Source organism: Malaclemys terrapin, chromosome 14 (genome assembly GCF_027887155.1).
Source record: "Malaclemys terrapin pileata isolate rMalTer1 chromosome 14, rMalTer1.hap1, whole genome shotgun sequence".
Classification (NCBI taxonomy): domain Eukaryota; kingdom Metazoa; phylum Chordata; order Testudines; family Emydidae; genus Malaclemys; species Malaclemys terrapin.
Genome location: NC_071518.1, coordinates 25,173,705 through 25,190,741, shown reverse-complemented (window position 1 = coordinate 25,190,741; position 17,037 = coordinate 25,173,705). Strand labels below are relative to the sequence as shown.

General features: G+C 40.2%; 1 protein-coding gene across 6 annotated transcripts in view; it reads right to left on the bottom strand.

Moving 5' to 3' along the window:
- The window catches only part of PHKB (phosphorylase kinase regulatory subunit beta), a 197,053-nt gene that overhangs the window by 110,330 nt on the left and 69,686 nt on the right, over positions 1 to 17,037 (bottom strand). For all 6 annotated transcript variants that reach the window (XM_054048875.1, XM_054048873.1, XM_054048870.1 and 3 more), the window contains one exon: positions 9,343 to 9,458. In XM_054048875.1, the coding sequence (XP_053904850.1) occupies positions 9,343 to 9,458 (116 nt within the window). The remainder of the gene's footprint in view (positions 1 to 9,342; positions 9,459 to 17,037) is intronic.

Genomic DNA, 17,037 nt, shown 5'->3' with positions numbered 1-17,037 from the left:
TTTAACTTACATTACTTTTACTTACTCACTCAATATTCCTGGGTAAACAATCAGTATTACTTGTAGCTCACCAGGATTCTTCTACCTTTGCTTATTCAATACTTAGAAGATTTCACTACTTGCACAAACACTGCTTGCAAATAAAAATACTAGGGTTTTAAAATTAAAAGGCTGTTTACATTTCCCCATCATATAATAAATATTCCTTCATGTTAATAGTCTATCAGACCCTTCCCCTACTGTATGCTAATGACTGCTATAAGTGCTATATTTTGCAGATGACAAATACATAAGGAAGATCCTGCAATACTACAGTAAGGAGGAAAAGTGCTAATATATTTTAACAATTGAAATAGCAAATATGTCTTAAGATAATGAAAAGCTATTCAAAACAGTAAGCAGTATAAGATTATGCACATTACGAATGCTATTAAATTTCAGACAGTTGAAGATTTAATCATTAATTACTTCATGTTGGAGGAGTCAAGAAAAAACAACAGAATAGAGTTTCTATTATTAGGCATCTTATGTCATTTCTCTTGGGTCATTTGTACATTACATACCCTATGAATTAATATTGTAAGAAATATATTCTTTTAAAATATACAGCTCTGGTCATAACTCCTAAGGAACTTTTCCTTCTTTTCCCCTTTAGGATGGACAACAGCACAAGATGAACACGTTGTAGGAACCCAGTCTACTCTATTCTCTTTGTGAAAGATGTCCTATCTCTAGATGGCCTCAAAACAAAACCCAATCCAACCATTCTTGAGATTTCGGGTAGTCAGGACCTGGATCTATTTTATTTTTTTTGTCTTAAATCCATGTCTTTATTAATTTAACTAACATTTGTATTCCCTAATGCTACTGGCATGACAAGGAAGTTAACTGAGTTACTAAAAAGTCATTAATTACAGCTTTAAATTGCTACATCTATCCCATAACCTTAATGAAAGAACGGAAAGCAGGCACTAAAATTTGTACATTATTGCTAATTACTAATCAAAATCTTAGACAACAAAAAGTCAAGGACCCTTGCGTGGATTGTTTCCCTCTAAACATAACAGTAAGAGACAATGTATTTTAACATATATTTAGCCTAATGCACATTACTTATTTTGAAAGAAAAATGCTCACACAGTTGATTCCCATTAAATTTAGTAACAGGTCCTCAATTAGGTCTGAATCCTTTGATAAACACAAGAATATCAGGATTCTCATCTACTCCTGCACTTTTTTTCCTGAACTCACAAGTTGCGGGGTTAAAAGGAACATCACAAACGGTGACAGAAATAATGTCCAATAGCATAAGATATTGCACATATATGTGTGTGATTAAAATATATGTTAAAAAAGGCACTAAACAAAATTAAAAAGGCTGCCAGCCAGACCAACAAAACAATCTTGATGGGGCAAACAACATGACAGCAACCTATGATCTGCTCAACAAAGAAGCACAAGATCAAGATTCCTGTGCCTTTTTGACCTGGAATATGGAGATGCTGTGTTCTAGAAACATCCTATCAACAGTACAGATGCTTGGAGAACATCTTGATCAAATGGTTGCAAGACAAATTAATTTTTCAGAAGCTCCAACACATAGGTAAGGAAACATACTATTCTAAAAGGTGTTACAACGCTTGCCATTAAACCAGTGAAATACAGCAGACCTGTGATTCCCCTATTGAGATATCCAAGAGGGAAAGAATAGAGATGAGACAGATATTGCAAGCACATTGGGTATTTTTGAGGACCATGTATCATTCTGGGCCAGGAATTATATGCAACTCCATGGAGTTGCATATATCACAGCTTCTTCAGGAACTAAAAAGTGTGCGTGGTCGGGATGGTGAGCAAGGCAAGTTGCTGAGACCGTAAACAAACTCTGGAAAGGTACTATCCCCTGGGGTGATCTGCATAGACTGGTTCAAATCAAAACAGGTTTTCCAAAGACCAATAGTCAAAGAACAAACTTGGAATATATAAAAGCTGAGTATAAACAGACTCAAGGGTCTTTCTTTTGATTCAGAAAAAGGAATAATTTTGGCCTACCAGAGCTCCACAGGACTGATGGGCAACTTCTGGTAAATTTAGTAAACATATAGGCCCTTTTATTTTATTTTTAATGTTTTCTCTGTGATGTTTTTATCCTAAGAATAAATGTACTTTGCTGAGAAAGATGTGTGGGGTAACCTGTAGCTCAGTGGTTCTCAATCTATTTACCACTGTGGGCCACATATGCAGCTGTCTATTTGTTCTGCATCCTGCATCCACACAATTATATATATATACACATACACACACTACCTGTATGGACCTGAGGATGTCACATGGACCGCAGCTGTGTGCTGATTGGGCCACAAGTGGCCTGTGGGTTGAAAACCACTGCTGTAACTACTGGCATACACTGGTCATAGACCTTAGAGAGAATGCAAAGCATAGGTGAAGGCCACTAGGCAGACTGACTCGCTGGGCATATCTTAGTATAGGGATCGGCGACCTTTGGCACATAGCCCACCAGGGTAAGCCCCTGGCAGGCCAGGCCGGTTTGTTTACCTGCAGGTTCAGCTGATCGCAGCACCCACTGGACGTGGTTCACCACTCCAGGCCAATGGGGGCGGTGGGAAGCGGCACGGGCCGAGGGATGTGCTGGCCACCCTTCCCGCGGCCCCCATTGGCCTGGGACGGCAAACCACAGCCAGTGGGAGCTGCGATCGGCCGAACCCGCAGACGCGGTAGGTAAACAAACCGGCCCGACCCGCCAGAGGCTTTCCCTGATGGGCCGCGTGCCAAAGGTTGCTGATCTCTGTCATAGTATATGGCATGGGGCTGTGCAGCCTTAAAATCTGTGGTTGGAAGGGAGTGGGACATGGATCCATGCTCAGATACAGGTGATGGCTAGAGACCTGACTGGTCATTCCTGAAGTGGAACACAGAGAGCGTACACTGGCGCAGTTATCCTGAAACTGTGAATGTAGGAACCTCATCTTTTCCAGGGTTACATAAAGGTATTTTAAAAAGTTCTACATCTTTCTGCTTCATAATGATTTCTGACTTCTGTGCTAACTTCAAAACCTTTTAGTTAGAAATAGAGACTTCAATCCCCAGAAGGTGCAAATCAACACAGCATCAACAAAGCTGACTTCAGCGTAGCAGCATCTTTATGTCTGTGAGGATCTGGTCCAAAGAGTTTTTCACCATTCAGTGGCAATTAGAAACTAATTATCACCAACTTGAAACTAATCTAAAATAGAACACTACCCTTTTGTAAATACTTCAAAGATATTTGCATCTTCTGCATCAGAGGCTGGGCTTTTTGGTTATCACTCAAATTTCATACAGGATGCTGTCTTATATAAAGGCCTATATCCATTAAAGATGACAAGAAATAACTTCCAATTCTGAAAGAAAGCATAAGTTATGAGCAGGAATAATCACTCAGATATTAAGTGACAAGAATTCAGTGTCAAAAGTGTTCTGAAGCTTAAGAGCCTGTTTCATAGTCCATAGCCATTAGAGAGAGACATGGACAAATAATTCACCTACAGCCTTGAGTAGCATTATATACATTTCCTGAATGATTTCTGATATTCTCCTATGCCACTCTACCAGAGCAGTGGTACATTGAGGCAACGCATGGGGTATTTTGGAGTAGCCTAGTCTCTTTTTTCATCCACACAGATCCCTCAATGCACATTTCTCTCCCACTTTTCCTCATCTGTGGCTGAAATTGGACCTCAGCTCTTTCCCATGAAGAATTAAAGGGGAAAAACCTCCAAGAGATATTAGAGAGAGTAAGGATATCTGTGCACGGGCAGGGAGATGGGGAGGGCAGCAGCTTACACACTTTTTGTGATGGATTAACCAAAAGTCAAAGCTCTATTTCTCAGCTTACAACAAGCTACAAATGTCATTGTCATTTTGGGAACAACAATGCACTCAGTCCCATATGGCACAACAGAGACGTTCTGGTCCTTGGCTCGAGGAGCTTGCAGCCTAACTACACAGAGAGCACAAAAGAGACACTAAAAACGCTGGGAGAGACAAAGGAAGGATATAACTTGGAGCATTGATTTTTCAATGGAGGCTTTTTTTATTTGTTTATTTTTCATGAGGGTGAATGACAGTACGGGTGAGCACTGGTGTGGACTGGCATTTTTAGACTTCAAACACCACAAAAAAAAAAAAAAAAAAAAAAAAAAGAGGAACTACTGCAACACTGTGTAATCTTGTAGATTTTTTTTTGCTTGTTTTTTGTATGTTTTGTAATTTATGTAAACAAGACCTCACCAAAGTATAGGAAGGATATACCTATAATTAGCAGTTTTTAATGCAATGAGATTCACAACACATGGAGTTCCACATCATGCAACTGAATTAAGTAAAATTACTGCACATTAAAATAAGTGTACTGATCCATTATGACAAATCCTACATACTATGGATGTCATTTGTGTCAGACTATCTGTGACGTTGTGCAGTCTATATGGTTTTATAAAAACTTGATAATAAGTCAATATAATGTAACTGGGATAGTTTTAGAGAAAATACGGTAATAAGTGAATGTAACGTAACTGGGATATGCTTCATGCAAAAGGTCTCTTGTAAGGTATCATTACAAAGCTTATAATCTACTGAGTATGATCATCTGATTTGTATAAATGTACCACTCTTGTATCTAAAACTAGAAATATAAAATGTAACTCTGAGGGCCTATTGTAATTGTGTAAAGTGTGGACCATTAATGATGGTTTGGAATCTTGATGACTCCCATTGTCTGCAGATGGCTGTATTTACCTGTGAGTCTTCCTGTATATGTGTGTGCTGGCAAGTGAGTAATGAAGTCTTGCAGTGACATGTGATCATGTCACCTGAACTGGAATCCATCTTTAACCTGGTGCTTTTCCAGTGAGGGGGGGGTGGAAACCCAGAGAGACAAAGAGTTCCCGCCTTATGCAAAAGATATATAAAGGGGGGAAGAGAAGAGAGAGGGAGAGGAGCCATCATGAAGAATCCCCTAGCTACCACCTGAGCTGCAACAAGAGCTGTACCAGGGGAAAGAATTGTGCCCAGGCCTGGAAGAGTCCAGTCTGAGAAAAACTTACTGAAGCATCTCTGAGGGTGAGATTATCTGTATTTAGTTTGATTAGACATAGATTTGCGCATTTTATTTTATTTTGCTTGGTGACTTACTTTGTTCTGTCTGTTACTACTTTGAACCACTTAAATCCTACTGTCTGTATTTAATAAAATCACTTTCTATTTAGTAATTCACTCAGAGTATGTATTAATACCTGGGGGAGCAAACAACTGTGCATATCTCTCTATCGGTGTTATAGAGGGCGAACAATTTATGAGTTTGCCCTGCATAAGCTTTATGCAGGGTAAAACGGATTTATCTGGGTTTAGACCCCATTGGGAGTTGGGCATCTGAGTGCTAAAGACAAGCACACTACTGTGAGCTGTTTTCAGGTAAACTTGCAGCTTTGGGACAAGTGATTCAGACCCTGGGTCTGTGTTGGAGCCAGACAGGAGTGTCTGGCTCAGCAAGACAGGGTGCTGGAGTCCTGAGCTGGCAGGGAAAACAGAAGCAGGGGTAGTCTTTGCACATCGGGTGGCAGCTCCCAAGGGGGTTTCTGTGATCCAACCCGTCACACTATCATTGTCACTTTTCTTTTAATCTACCTTTGTAAACCCATTTTCTCTAGAAAATGATTACAATTGTCATTTAAAAAGCCATAGCTCTATTGACTTTATAGCTAATAGATCACAAATAGTGCTTGTATCTGATTTCAGAGTTTTCCTTCGAGAGGACATAGATAACAAAAAGATCACAGCTAATAAGTATATGGACAGTCTCATCATAAAGCAAAAAGAACAGGAGTACCTGTGGCACCTTAGAGACTAACAAATTTATTAGAGCATAAGCTTTCAGTTAGACCAGGTCTACATTATCCAGTAGTCTATGATGTGCCCACACGAAAGTTAAGATATGTCTGGCGGTATAATCCTTGAAATGCTCTTGGAATTAAAGAGCTCAACCTGATATTCAAGTACACCTTTGAAGTGAGGTAGGTCAATAACCCGCCATTTAATATATCATTACTCTAGAAACCAAATGACTTCTGAAGCCTCAAATCAGACTAGAGATAGATGAGAGGTACCCAAAGTGTTTCTTTTTTGTTTCTAGAGATGATGATCAAGGTAGATGTAAGAGGAGGGATGTAGAAAATAATTATTCTGAATTTATGGGCAGGCGGAAACACGGTGATTTCTTTCAGATTTTCATGATACCTTCAGCCTGTGCTTTAGGACGTTATAGTCTATATTTTCTGATACATGATCTCAGAGAGGGCAGTGGATGGGTGAGAGTCCAGATGGTTAAATGTTGTGTGCATCCTAGCTGACAAATATATAAAAAAAAATCAAGACAACTTATAAAATCAATACTGCAATGTTTTAAGAATTTAGGTAATAAATACGAACAGAAGAAGCTTCAGATCTGAATTTACATAACTTATACAAGAATTAAAAGTTTTCATTTGTTTTTCAGCACAAACATTGCTTCTTCCACTAGAAGGTGTGCATAGCAGGAAGATGTGGGAACGGACCACGCACTAGCAATAGCTAAACTGAAAATAAAAATAAGAACAAATAAGAGATCTGAACAATAGAGATGCACATGTTAAAACATCACCAAGCTAAAACAGATGACAACACAATAAGAATTTAGAATTCAGCTAGCAAATAGATACCAGGTACTTAAAGATGAAGATGATGGAATATGGAAAGCAAATTGAACAGGTAAAGGGAACTTTCACTAAAACGTGTGAAGAAGTGCTGGCATTCAGCAAGTAACATCAAAACAAATGGTCATCTGAGGATACATGTGAGAAAAAAGAAGATGCAAAGTTATACTGAAATTAATCAAGCAAGAACAAGATCACAGACACAGTGACTAGAGGAAGAATATACTGTAAAGAACAAAGAGGCAAAAAAAGAGCATAGGAAAGTGCAGGAATATAGGCCCATGTTAGATTTGGGTGCACTATGGTTTTAAATTGAGTTGGGATAATAGTATGAACAAAAGGCCCAAAGCATGGAATCAAAAAGAATGAAATAATGAGAAAGAAGAATTGTTGTGTTAAACTCATAGTGACTCTGAAATACCAGTGTTATCTTATTTAAGGTTTGGGCTGAAGTAACAGAAATAAAACAGAGTTAATTGGGTACCAGATGCAATAAAGAATTGGCTATATAAGAAACTGCTTCATCTGTACATAGCTATGGTCTGATAATTGGCAATAACATCACTAGTTCGTTAATGGGTATAAAAAAGTGAAGGGTTCATTGCTAATATCTGCCTGACCAATATGGGTTTAAGCACCCCTGGGTTTAGCCCACTAGTAAGTATCGTGATCAAATGCTTATAAGTGTTTTATTATTGTTTGGGTGTAGTAAACTGCTTATTATTTTGACTTCTTAGGCAAGTTTAAAGCAATTCTACAAATACAATTTGGCCTCTGGATTTAATAAAGGAATTTATGGTTAAATTAGTGTCATGGTAATATCCAGCGTAAATTATAATTCCAACAAAAAGACTTATAGACAAAATGGCAGCAGATGTGAGACCACTGCAGCAAAAAATGACATGAAGAAACTGTATAACATTATACAGTTGACAGGATGAAAAAACATACACCAACCGACCAGTTCAAAACAATAAGACCTCAGAACAATTAAATATATATGGAGGTAGTACTTAAGTGGACTACTGATTGGCGAGCCAGTGGCCAGACACAGAGGTAGGAGAAGATCTGAACATCAAATTAGGACCTCTCACCAGAACTGTCATGGCAGCCATTACTTTAATATGAATTGTATAGATTTCAAATAGTTTTTGTAACAGCGGATAGAACAGTCTTATGGAAGCTGCTATGCCACTATGGAATCCCTCCGAAAATTGTAAACATCATTAAGAGCTTCTATGAAACTATGACATGCCAAGTAATACACAACTGAATCTGACTAAGTCATTCAAGGTTACCTCAGGCATCAGACAAGGATATCTTGTGTCACCCATCATCTTTTTACTGGTAGTGGATTACTTAATGAGAAAGACACAGAACAACCAAGTGTCATACAAATGGACTTTCACACAGAAGTTAGAGGATCTTGACTTTGTGGATGACAACTTGCTATTCCTCACCATATAGATATATGCAAGCCAAAACAAATGATCTTCAGGCCTATGCACAATTAGTAAGGTTGAAAATCAACACAAAAAACCCCTAAAACCATGAGAATCAACACGCCACAAGAAATACAAACAGGTTCTCGAATTGACATAGAAGAGGTCCAATATTTCACACATCTTGGCAGCACTGTAAGTACTACAGGTGGAGACATCAAAGTCAGAATAGCAAAAGCCAGACATGTCTTCATAACTCTACAGCTAATCTGGAGAATCAGAAATCTTGCCGTCCAAACTAACCTTTGAATATTTAACACCATTGTAAAGTTGATCTTAACAAATCTGCAAATTACAGCACCATACAGTAAGCCCTTAATATCTAAACTCAAAGTTTTAATAAACAGCTGCCTTAGACAAATCCTCTATCAGATGGCCAGAAAAACAAGTCGCAAATGAAGAACTGTGGAGGAGGACAAAACAGGTAACAGTTCCAGTGCCAGTGGCCCCCCTCTTCTGCATAGGATCTGGTGCTCCTGCAGTGGCCCCCAAATTGGCCTGTACTTTAGTCTGCCATTGCAATGGGCACTAAACTACCTCTCAGCGAGCTGGTCTTCCAGATATGGGTGGTATGGTAATGGGAAGCTTAGCCTGCCATAACATGTGCTATAACTGCTCCATACATGAGCAGGAGGCTTCAGGTAAATTTTCGTAAAAATACATATACAGCTGCAATGACAACAATTTGGGTGCACAAGTAACTACTTACATGTGTATCTGGTTATTTGCACATGGAATGTAGATATACAACTGTGCTCATATTTCTCATGAGGTATAGACGTCAGTCTCCAGAAGGCCTCAATCTGGCATCTTTCATGAGCACTAATTTCACTCTAGAACAGTGTTTCCCAAACTTGGGATGCCGCTTGTGTAGGGAAAGCCCCTGGTGAGCCGGGCCGGTTTGTTTACCTGCTGCGTCCGCAGGTCCGGCTGATCACGGCTCCCACTGGTGCTGTTCGCTGCTCCAGGCCAATGGGAAGCAGTTGGAATACTACTTTAATTATTTCTATTTTGATACATTTCCTGAATTTTTTGCATTCACATTATATGCCTTTATACAAGCAAAAAGAACTGAGAGTTTTGCCAAGTACCTTGAATGCAGTTCTGTGCTGCCATTGTTGTATTTACTTCCTCTTTCCCAGACACCAAAGTCAGGTACACGGTATGCTCTTTCCACACAAAACACCAGGTTTTGAATGAAGGACACCTATAAGGAAAAGAAAAAGAAAAATCAAGGGAAACTGAAATACGCCAAAATTTCTTATTTGTATTTTTAAAAAGAAAATGGCATGGTTTTCAGACTGCACAATTATATTTGCCAATTAGGTTTTATTTTCTTGTGGAGTATGGTGTTCCCAACTTCAAGGGACCTCTTTGTAAAACCAATTTTCATTAAATATGTTAAAAAACACTCCCCAAAACACTTGTAACTTAATTTACACAAAGCCCTAATGAAGCTAGGAATGCAAATGATTGGGTATTAAAGTAATGTGCTAGAACATCAGCGCCAAAAAAAAAAAATCTAACATCTTTACTTTTAAAAATGACTGTTAGGGAGCAGAAGAAAGTAAGCCCTATAAGTAACGCTTAAAATAAAATCTGGGGCATGGAAAGTCTGGCATTGTCCCTAACCGCTCATTCTAACACAGCTCTGACATGTAAAACAAGTTCTGTCATGTTAGCTCAATATAAATATATGCAGCACATCCTTCCGTGAAAATAAAAAGAATGACACCATTTATTCAATTACAATCTGGTCTTAGATTATGAAAATCTACTAGAAAGTAGGAAATTATTCATAGATATGGGGGACAATAAGTCATGATCATGGGTTTTCTTTATTTAGGTTTTGATTGTACCTTAACCATTGTGGTATCTGAGTACCTTATGAAATTAAATGAAGCTGAAAAGGTAAACAAAAATTCTCTCTTCTCCATGTTCCACAGAGTAGGGTTTTTTGATCCTAGGAAAGCTAGGATGAAGAGATCAATCTTACATTTCATCCCAAAGATACTATAGAAAACATTGTGCTCATGCTTAACTCTTCCTGAACAGTTCCATGGTTTCAGACACAAAAATGGCCCTGCTATTCTCCACTATCTAACTTCCATCTCCAGCAATCTAACTTTGCAGTTGTTAGCTCCACTGGATGGGAAAAGGAGGAGCAGTTACCAGCTTTGTTGGCTTCTTGTCTCAGGAGTATCTGTGCATGTGTGTATTTCTTGGTAGCTGACTTGTCCTTTTCCCTCTCTCTACCAGGAGATCAGCTGATAAGGAGCCTCTTTCATTGCTTCATGGTGTCAGAGAGGAAGAGGAGGAAGAATATGATTGTGACACTGCACCCCATATTCTTCACAGTGATATTATTATAATAATATGATTATAACAATCAATGTATTTTATGCAAGCTAAGTCATGTGAAGTGTCATTGGAAAGGTTATGATTTACTGAATATGATTATCCTATTTGTATGCATGTATAATTTTTGTGTCTGAAGTTAGGAACATTGACTATGTATCTGTATTACAAATGTGTGTATACCTGAATAACCCACTAGGCAAAAGACTCTCAGTCTATATGGCTGGCTGGGAAGGGCCCATTCCGGTTAATTAGCCATTAGGAGAAAACAATAGGCCTTAGAAGAAGCTTATCTCCCACGGGGAACCTTCCTGAGAACACTGCAGACAACCTCCGACTCACGGCTGCTGTGACACTACAGGAACATGTGACCAGGTCACCTGGTGCTGGACTCCATCTTTTCCACTGACTGGTGAGGGAACCAAGCTTTTAAACAAAGGGTTCCCACTATATGGGGCGATCACATCTGCACACAGTATTCAAGATGTGGGTGTACCATGGGTTTATATAGAGGCAATATGATATTTTCTGTCTTATCTATCCCCTTCTGAATGATTCCCAACTTTTTGTTCGCTTTTTTGACTGCCGCTACACATTGAGTGGATGTTTTCAGAGAACTATCCACAATGACTCCAAGAACTCTTTCTTGAGTGGTAAGTGCTAATTTAGACCCCATCATTTTACATGTATAGTTGGGATTATGTTTTCCAATGTGCATTACTTCGCATTTATCAACACTGAATTTCATCTGCCCATTTTGTTGCCCATTCACTGAGTTTTGAGAGATCCTTTAGTAGCTCTTCGCAGTCTGCCTTGGACTTTACTATCTTGAGTAGTTTTGTATCACCTGCAAATTTTGCCACCTCATTGTTTACCCCTTTTTCCAGGTCATTTATGAATGTGTTGAATAGGACTGGTCCCTGTACAGACCTCTGGGGGACACCACTATTTACCTCTCTCCATCCTGAAAACTGACTATTATTTATTCATACCCTTTGTTTCCTACCTTTTAACCAGTTATCAATCCATAAGAGGACCTTCCCTGTTATAGAATCATAGAATATCAGGGTTGGAAGGGACCTCAGGAGGTCATCTAGTCCAACCACCTGCTCAAAGCAGGACCAATTCCCAGCTAAATCATCCCCGCCAGGGCTTTGTCAAGTCGGACCTTAAAAACCTCCAAGGAAGGAGAGTCCACCACCTCCCTAGGTAACGCATTCCAGTGCTTCACCACCCCCCTAGTGAAATAGTGTTTCCTAATATCCAACCTAGACCTCCCCCACTGAAACTTGAGACCACTGCTCCTTGTTTTGTCATCTGCCACCACTGAGAACAGCCGAGCTCCATCCTCTTTGGAACCCCCCTTCAGGTAGTTGAAAGCAGCTATCAAATTCCCCCCTCATTCTTCTCTTCTGGAGACTAAACAATCCCAGTTCCCTCAGCCTCTCCTCATAAGTCATGTGCTCCAGACCCCTAATCATTTTTGTTGCCCTCCGCTGGACTCTTTCCAATATTTCCACATCCTTCTTGTAGTGTGGGGCCCAAAACTGGACACAGTACTCCAGATGAGGCCTCACCAAAGTCGAATAAAGGGGAACGATCACGTTCCTCGATCTGCCGGCAATGCCCCTACTTATACAGCCCAAAATGCCGTTAGCCTTCTTGGCAACAAGAGCACACTGTTGACTCATACCCAGCTTCTCGTCCACTGAGACCCCTAGGTCCTTTTCTGCAGAACTGCTACCTAGCCATTCGGTCCCTAGTCTGTAGCAGTGCATGGGATTCTTCCGTCCTAAGTGCAGGACTCTGCACTTGTCCTTGTTGAACCTCATCAGGTTTTTTTTGGCCCAATCCTCTAATTTGTCTAGGTCCCTCTATATCCGATCTCTACCCTCCAGCGTATCTACCACGCCTCCCAGTTTAGTGTCATCTGCAAACTTGCTGAGAGTGCAGTCCACACCATCCTCCAGATCATTAATAAAGATATTAAACAAAACCGGCCCCAGGACCGACCCTTGGGGCACTCCGATTGAAACCGGCTGCCAACTAGACATGGAGCCATTGATCACTACCCGTTGAGCCCGACGATCTAGCCAGCTTTCTATCCATCTTACAGTCCATTCATCCAGCCCATACTTCTTTAACATGGCGTCAAGAATACTGTGGGAGACAGTATCAAAAGCTTTCCTAAAGTCAAGGAATAACACATCCACTGCTTTCCCCTCATCCACAGAGCCAGTTATCTCATCATAGAAGGCAATTAGGTTAGTCAGGCATGACTTCTCCTCAGAAAAGCAGACTGACTCCCCCAGGGAACAGATGGGCAGGATCCCCTGGGAGAATAACATGAAGGGCAAAGGGGTCCAGGAGAGCTGGCTGTATTTTAAAGAATCCTTATTGCGGTTGCCGGAACAAACCATCCCGATGTGTAGAAAGAATAGTAAATATGGCAGGCGACCAGCTTGGCTTAACAATGAAATCCTTGCTGACCTTAAACGCAAAAAAGAAGCTTACAAGAAATGGAAGATTGGACAAATGACCAGGGAGGAGTATAAACATATTGCTCAGGCAAGCAGGAGTGAAATCAGGAAGGCCAAATTGCACTTGGAGTTGCAGCTAGCAAGAGATGTTAAAAGTAAGAAGAAGGGTTTCTTCAGGTGTGTTAGCAACAAGAAGAAAATCAAGGAAAGTGTGGGCCCCTTACTGAATGAGGGAGGCAACCTAGTGACAAGAGGATGTGGAAAAAGCTAATGTACTCAATGCTTTTTTTGCCTCTGTCTTCACAAACAAGGTCAGCTCCCAGACTGTTGGACTGGGCAGCACAGTATGGGGAGAAGGTGAACAGCCCTCGGTGGAGAAAGAAGTGGTTCTGGACTATTTAGAAAAAATTGGATGAGCACAAATCCATCGGGCCGGATGCGCTGCATCTGATGGTGCTAAAGGAGTTGGCGGATGTGATTGCGGAGCCATTGGCCATCATCTTTGAAAACTCATGGCGATCGGGGGAGGTCCCGGATGACTGGAAAAAGGCTAATGTAGTGCCCATCTTTAAAAAAGGGAAGGAGGAGGATCCGGGGATCTACAACTATCCTATGACAGGTTTATGCTCTCTGTATGTGTGTATATATATCTCCTCAATATATGTTCCATTCTATATGCATCCGAAGAAGTGGGCTGTAGTCCACGAAAGCTTATGCTCTAATAAATTTGTTAGTCTCTAAGGTGCCACAAGTACTCCTATCCTATGACAGCTTACCTTGCTTAAGAGCCTTTGGTGAGGGACCTTCTGAAAGTCTTTCTGAAAATTGAAGAACACTAGATCCACTGGATCCCCCTTGTCCACATATTTGTTGACCTCCTCAAAGAATTCTAATAGATTGGTGAGGCATTATTTCCCTTTACAAAAACCATGTTGATTCTTCCCCCAACAAATTATGTTTCGCTCTATGTCTGACAATTTTGTTTTTTACTATAGTTTCAACCTGTTTACCCAATACTGAAGTCAGGCTTACCGGCCTGTAATTGCCAGGATCACCTCTGGATCCCTTTTTAAAAATTGGCAGCACATTAGCTATCCTTCAGTCATTTGGTACAGAAGCTGATTTAAATGATAGGTTACAGACCACAGTTAATACTTCTGCAATTTCAAATTTGAGCTCCTTCAGAACTCTTGGGTGAATACCATCTTGTCCTGGTTACTTAGTACTGTTTAGTTTATCAATTTGTTCCAAAACCTCCCCTAATGATACCTCAATCTGGGACAGTTCTTCAAATTTGTCATCTAAAAAGAATGGTTCAGGTTTGGGAATCTCCCTCACATCCTCAGCCATGAAGACCGATGCAAAGAATTCGTTTAGTTTCTCCACAATGGCCTTATTGTCCTTGAGTGCTCCTTTAGCATCTCGATTGTGTAGTGGCCCCAATGGTTGCTTAGCAGGCTTCCTGCTTCTGATGTACTTAAAAAAAAAAATGTTTGCTATTACTTTTTGAGACTTTGGCTAGCTGTTCTTCAAATTCTTTTTTGGCCTTCCTAATTATATTTTTACACTTCATTTGCCAGAGTTTATGATCATTTCTATTTTCCTCACTAACTTCCACATTTGAAAGGATGCCTTTTTGCCTCTCACTGCTTCTTTTACTTTGTTGTTTAGCCACGGTGGCACTTCTTTGGTCCTCTGTTTTTTAATTTGGGGTATACATTTACATTGAGTCTCTACCTTATGGTGTCTTTAAAAAATGTCCATCCAGCTCGCAGGGATTTCACTTTTTGCGCTGTACCTTTTAGTTTCTGTTTAACTAACATTTTTCTGTAGTCCCCCTTTCTGAAATTAAATGCTACAGTGCTGGGCTGCTGTGGCTTTGCCCCGCCACAGAGATGTTAAATTTAATTACATTATGGTTACTATTACCAAGCGGTCCAGCAATAGTCACCTCTTTGACTAGATCCTGTCCTCCATTTAGGACTAAATCAAGAATTGCCTCTCCTCTCATGGGTTCCATCGAGGTCTGCTAAATTAGCAGGCTGCACTCTGATAGTGCTGATAACACCAAAGATACAAAAACAAAAACACTGAGAAGCTGTAACATCTCAGCAGCCTTGACTGCATTCCAACTTTCTACAATCTGAAGCACTGTAGTTTGGGATTCTAACTTCTTATTTTATATGAGAAAAGAGTCATGATTACTTTCCTAAATCTGACACCAGAAATGAAAACCTGACATTCTGACTCTGTGAATAAGTACTAATCAACAAATGTTATGCAATATTGTCAAGTTACAGAGCAAGGGGTCCCTCAAGTGCAGATTTTTTACATCCCTGGGAATGTAGCTACGTTGATATAAGTTCCCAGTGTAAACCAGCCCTGAGTCAGTTCACTGTTATGTATTACTTGGCATGTCATATTTTCATACAAGCTCTGAATAATATTCACAAATTTCTGAGAAATTCCATAGTGGCACAGCAGACTCCATAAGAATGTTCTATCCACTGTATCAAAGACTTTTTGGAAATCTATTAAATTCATGCAAAGCGGTGACGGCCATACAATTAACAGTTCTATGATGATGACTGCTATTCTATTGCTATGTGATCTATGCAGGACTTCTCCTGTCAGAACCCTGCCTGTTCATATCATAGCCTTAAATTTACTGCTTTCTTTAGTTTGTCTAGGGCAGCGGTTCTCAAACTATGGGTCGGGACCCCAAAGTGGGTCATAACCCCATTTTAATGGGGTTGCCAGCCAGGGCTGAAGCCGAAGTCCAAGCCCCACCACCCAGGGCTGAAGCCCTCAAGCTTTGGCACCCCCCAGCTCAGGGGGGCTCAGGCTTCGGCACCCCTTTGGGGTCTTTTAGTATTTTTTGTTGTCAGAAGGGGGTCGCAATGCAATGAAGTTTTGAGAAACCCTGGTCTAGCATAACGTGTAATTATTTTACTTGGGACAAACAGCGATCGAATGCCCTCTCCAGCTTTTGCACTAACTTAGGGCTCTCTTTTTTTGGCAGGCTCAATATATGACCACTTTTCCACTTGTTTGGTACGTTTCCTTTTTTTTTTTTTTAAATTAATGGAGATATCCTATCTCCTAGAACTGGAAGGGACCTTGAAAGGTCATCAAGTCCAGCCCCCTGCCTTCACTAGCAGGACCAAGTACTGATTTGCCCTAGATCCCTAAGTGGCTCCCTCAAGGATAGAACTCACAACCCTGAGTTTAGCAGGCCAATGCTCAAACCACTGAGCTATCCCTCCCTCCTTCTTCCCATATCGTCTGTAACAGGCCTAACAAAATGTCTAAAGTGTTTTTCGAGTTTGCCTTAACGACTTCCATTGGGATGTTGTCCAGACCCAGTGTCTTTCCACTTTTTAACCGATTGACTGCCCTCTCTACTTCTACTTTAGTGTTAGCTCCTAATTCCATATCCAGATCTTCTCCTTCCTCTAAATTGGGGTGTTGATCACTGGTTCACCATTCAGTAGTTGACTAAAATGCTGCCTCCATATATTTAATTTAAACAAAATTATTTCTCTCTTTTATGTTCCCATACACTGTAACTGGGCTGATTTGCCTGCCTCTAGCTAACACAGCAGTGGCAGAAAAATCAGTGAGCCCTATTGCATTGTATATGAACATGATGGAGAGAAATAATTGTTTAAAAGTTTTTCTATTACACTAATCATTATCATCTAAGCACTTACAGACAATGGATTTCTCTTCATAATAACAGTGTGAATTCAGGACATATAGATAGGTAAGGCCTTTTTTTTCTTAGTTCTGTTTGTTTTAATTTCCTTGGAATTTATCATTTTATATTCAAAAACTTTAATGGGAGAAAATTGGTAAGAATTAAAAACAAGGGAGGCGGACAGGGGGGAATGTCGCCCACTATTCATAGGGGATGAGGAGAGAAGGGTGCCCAGAACTCATGGACTG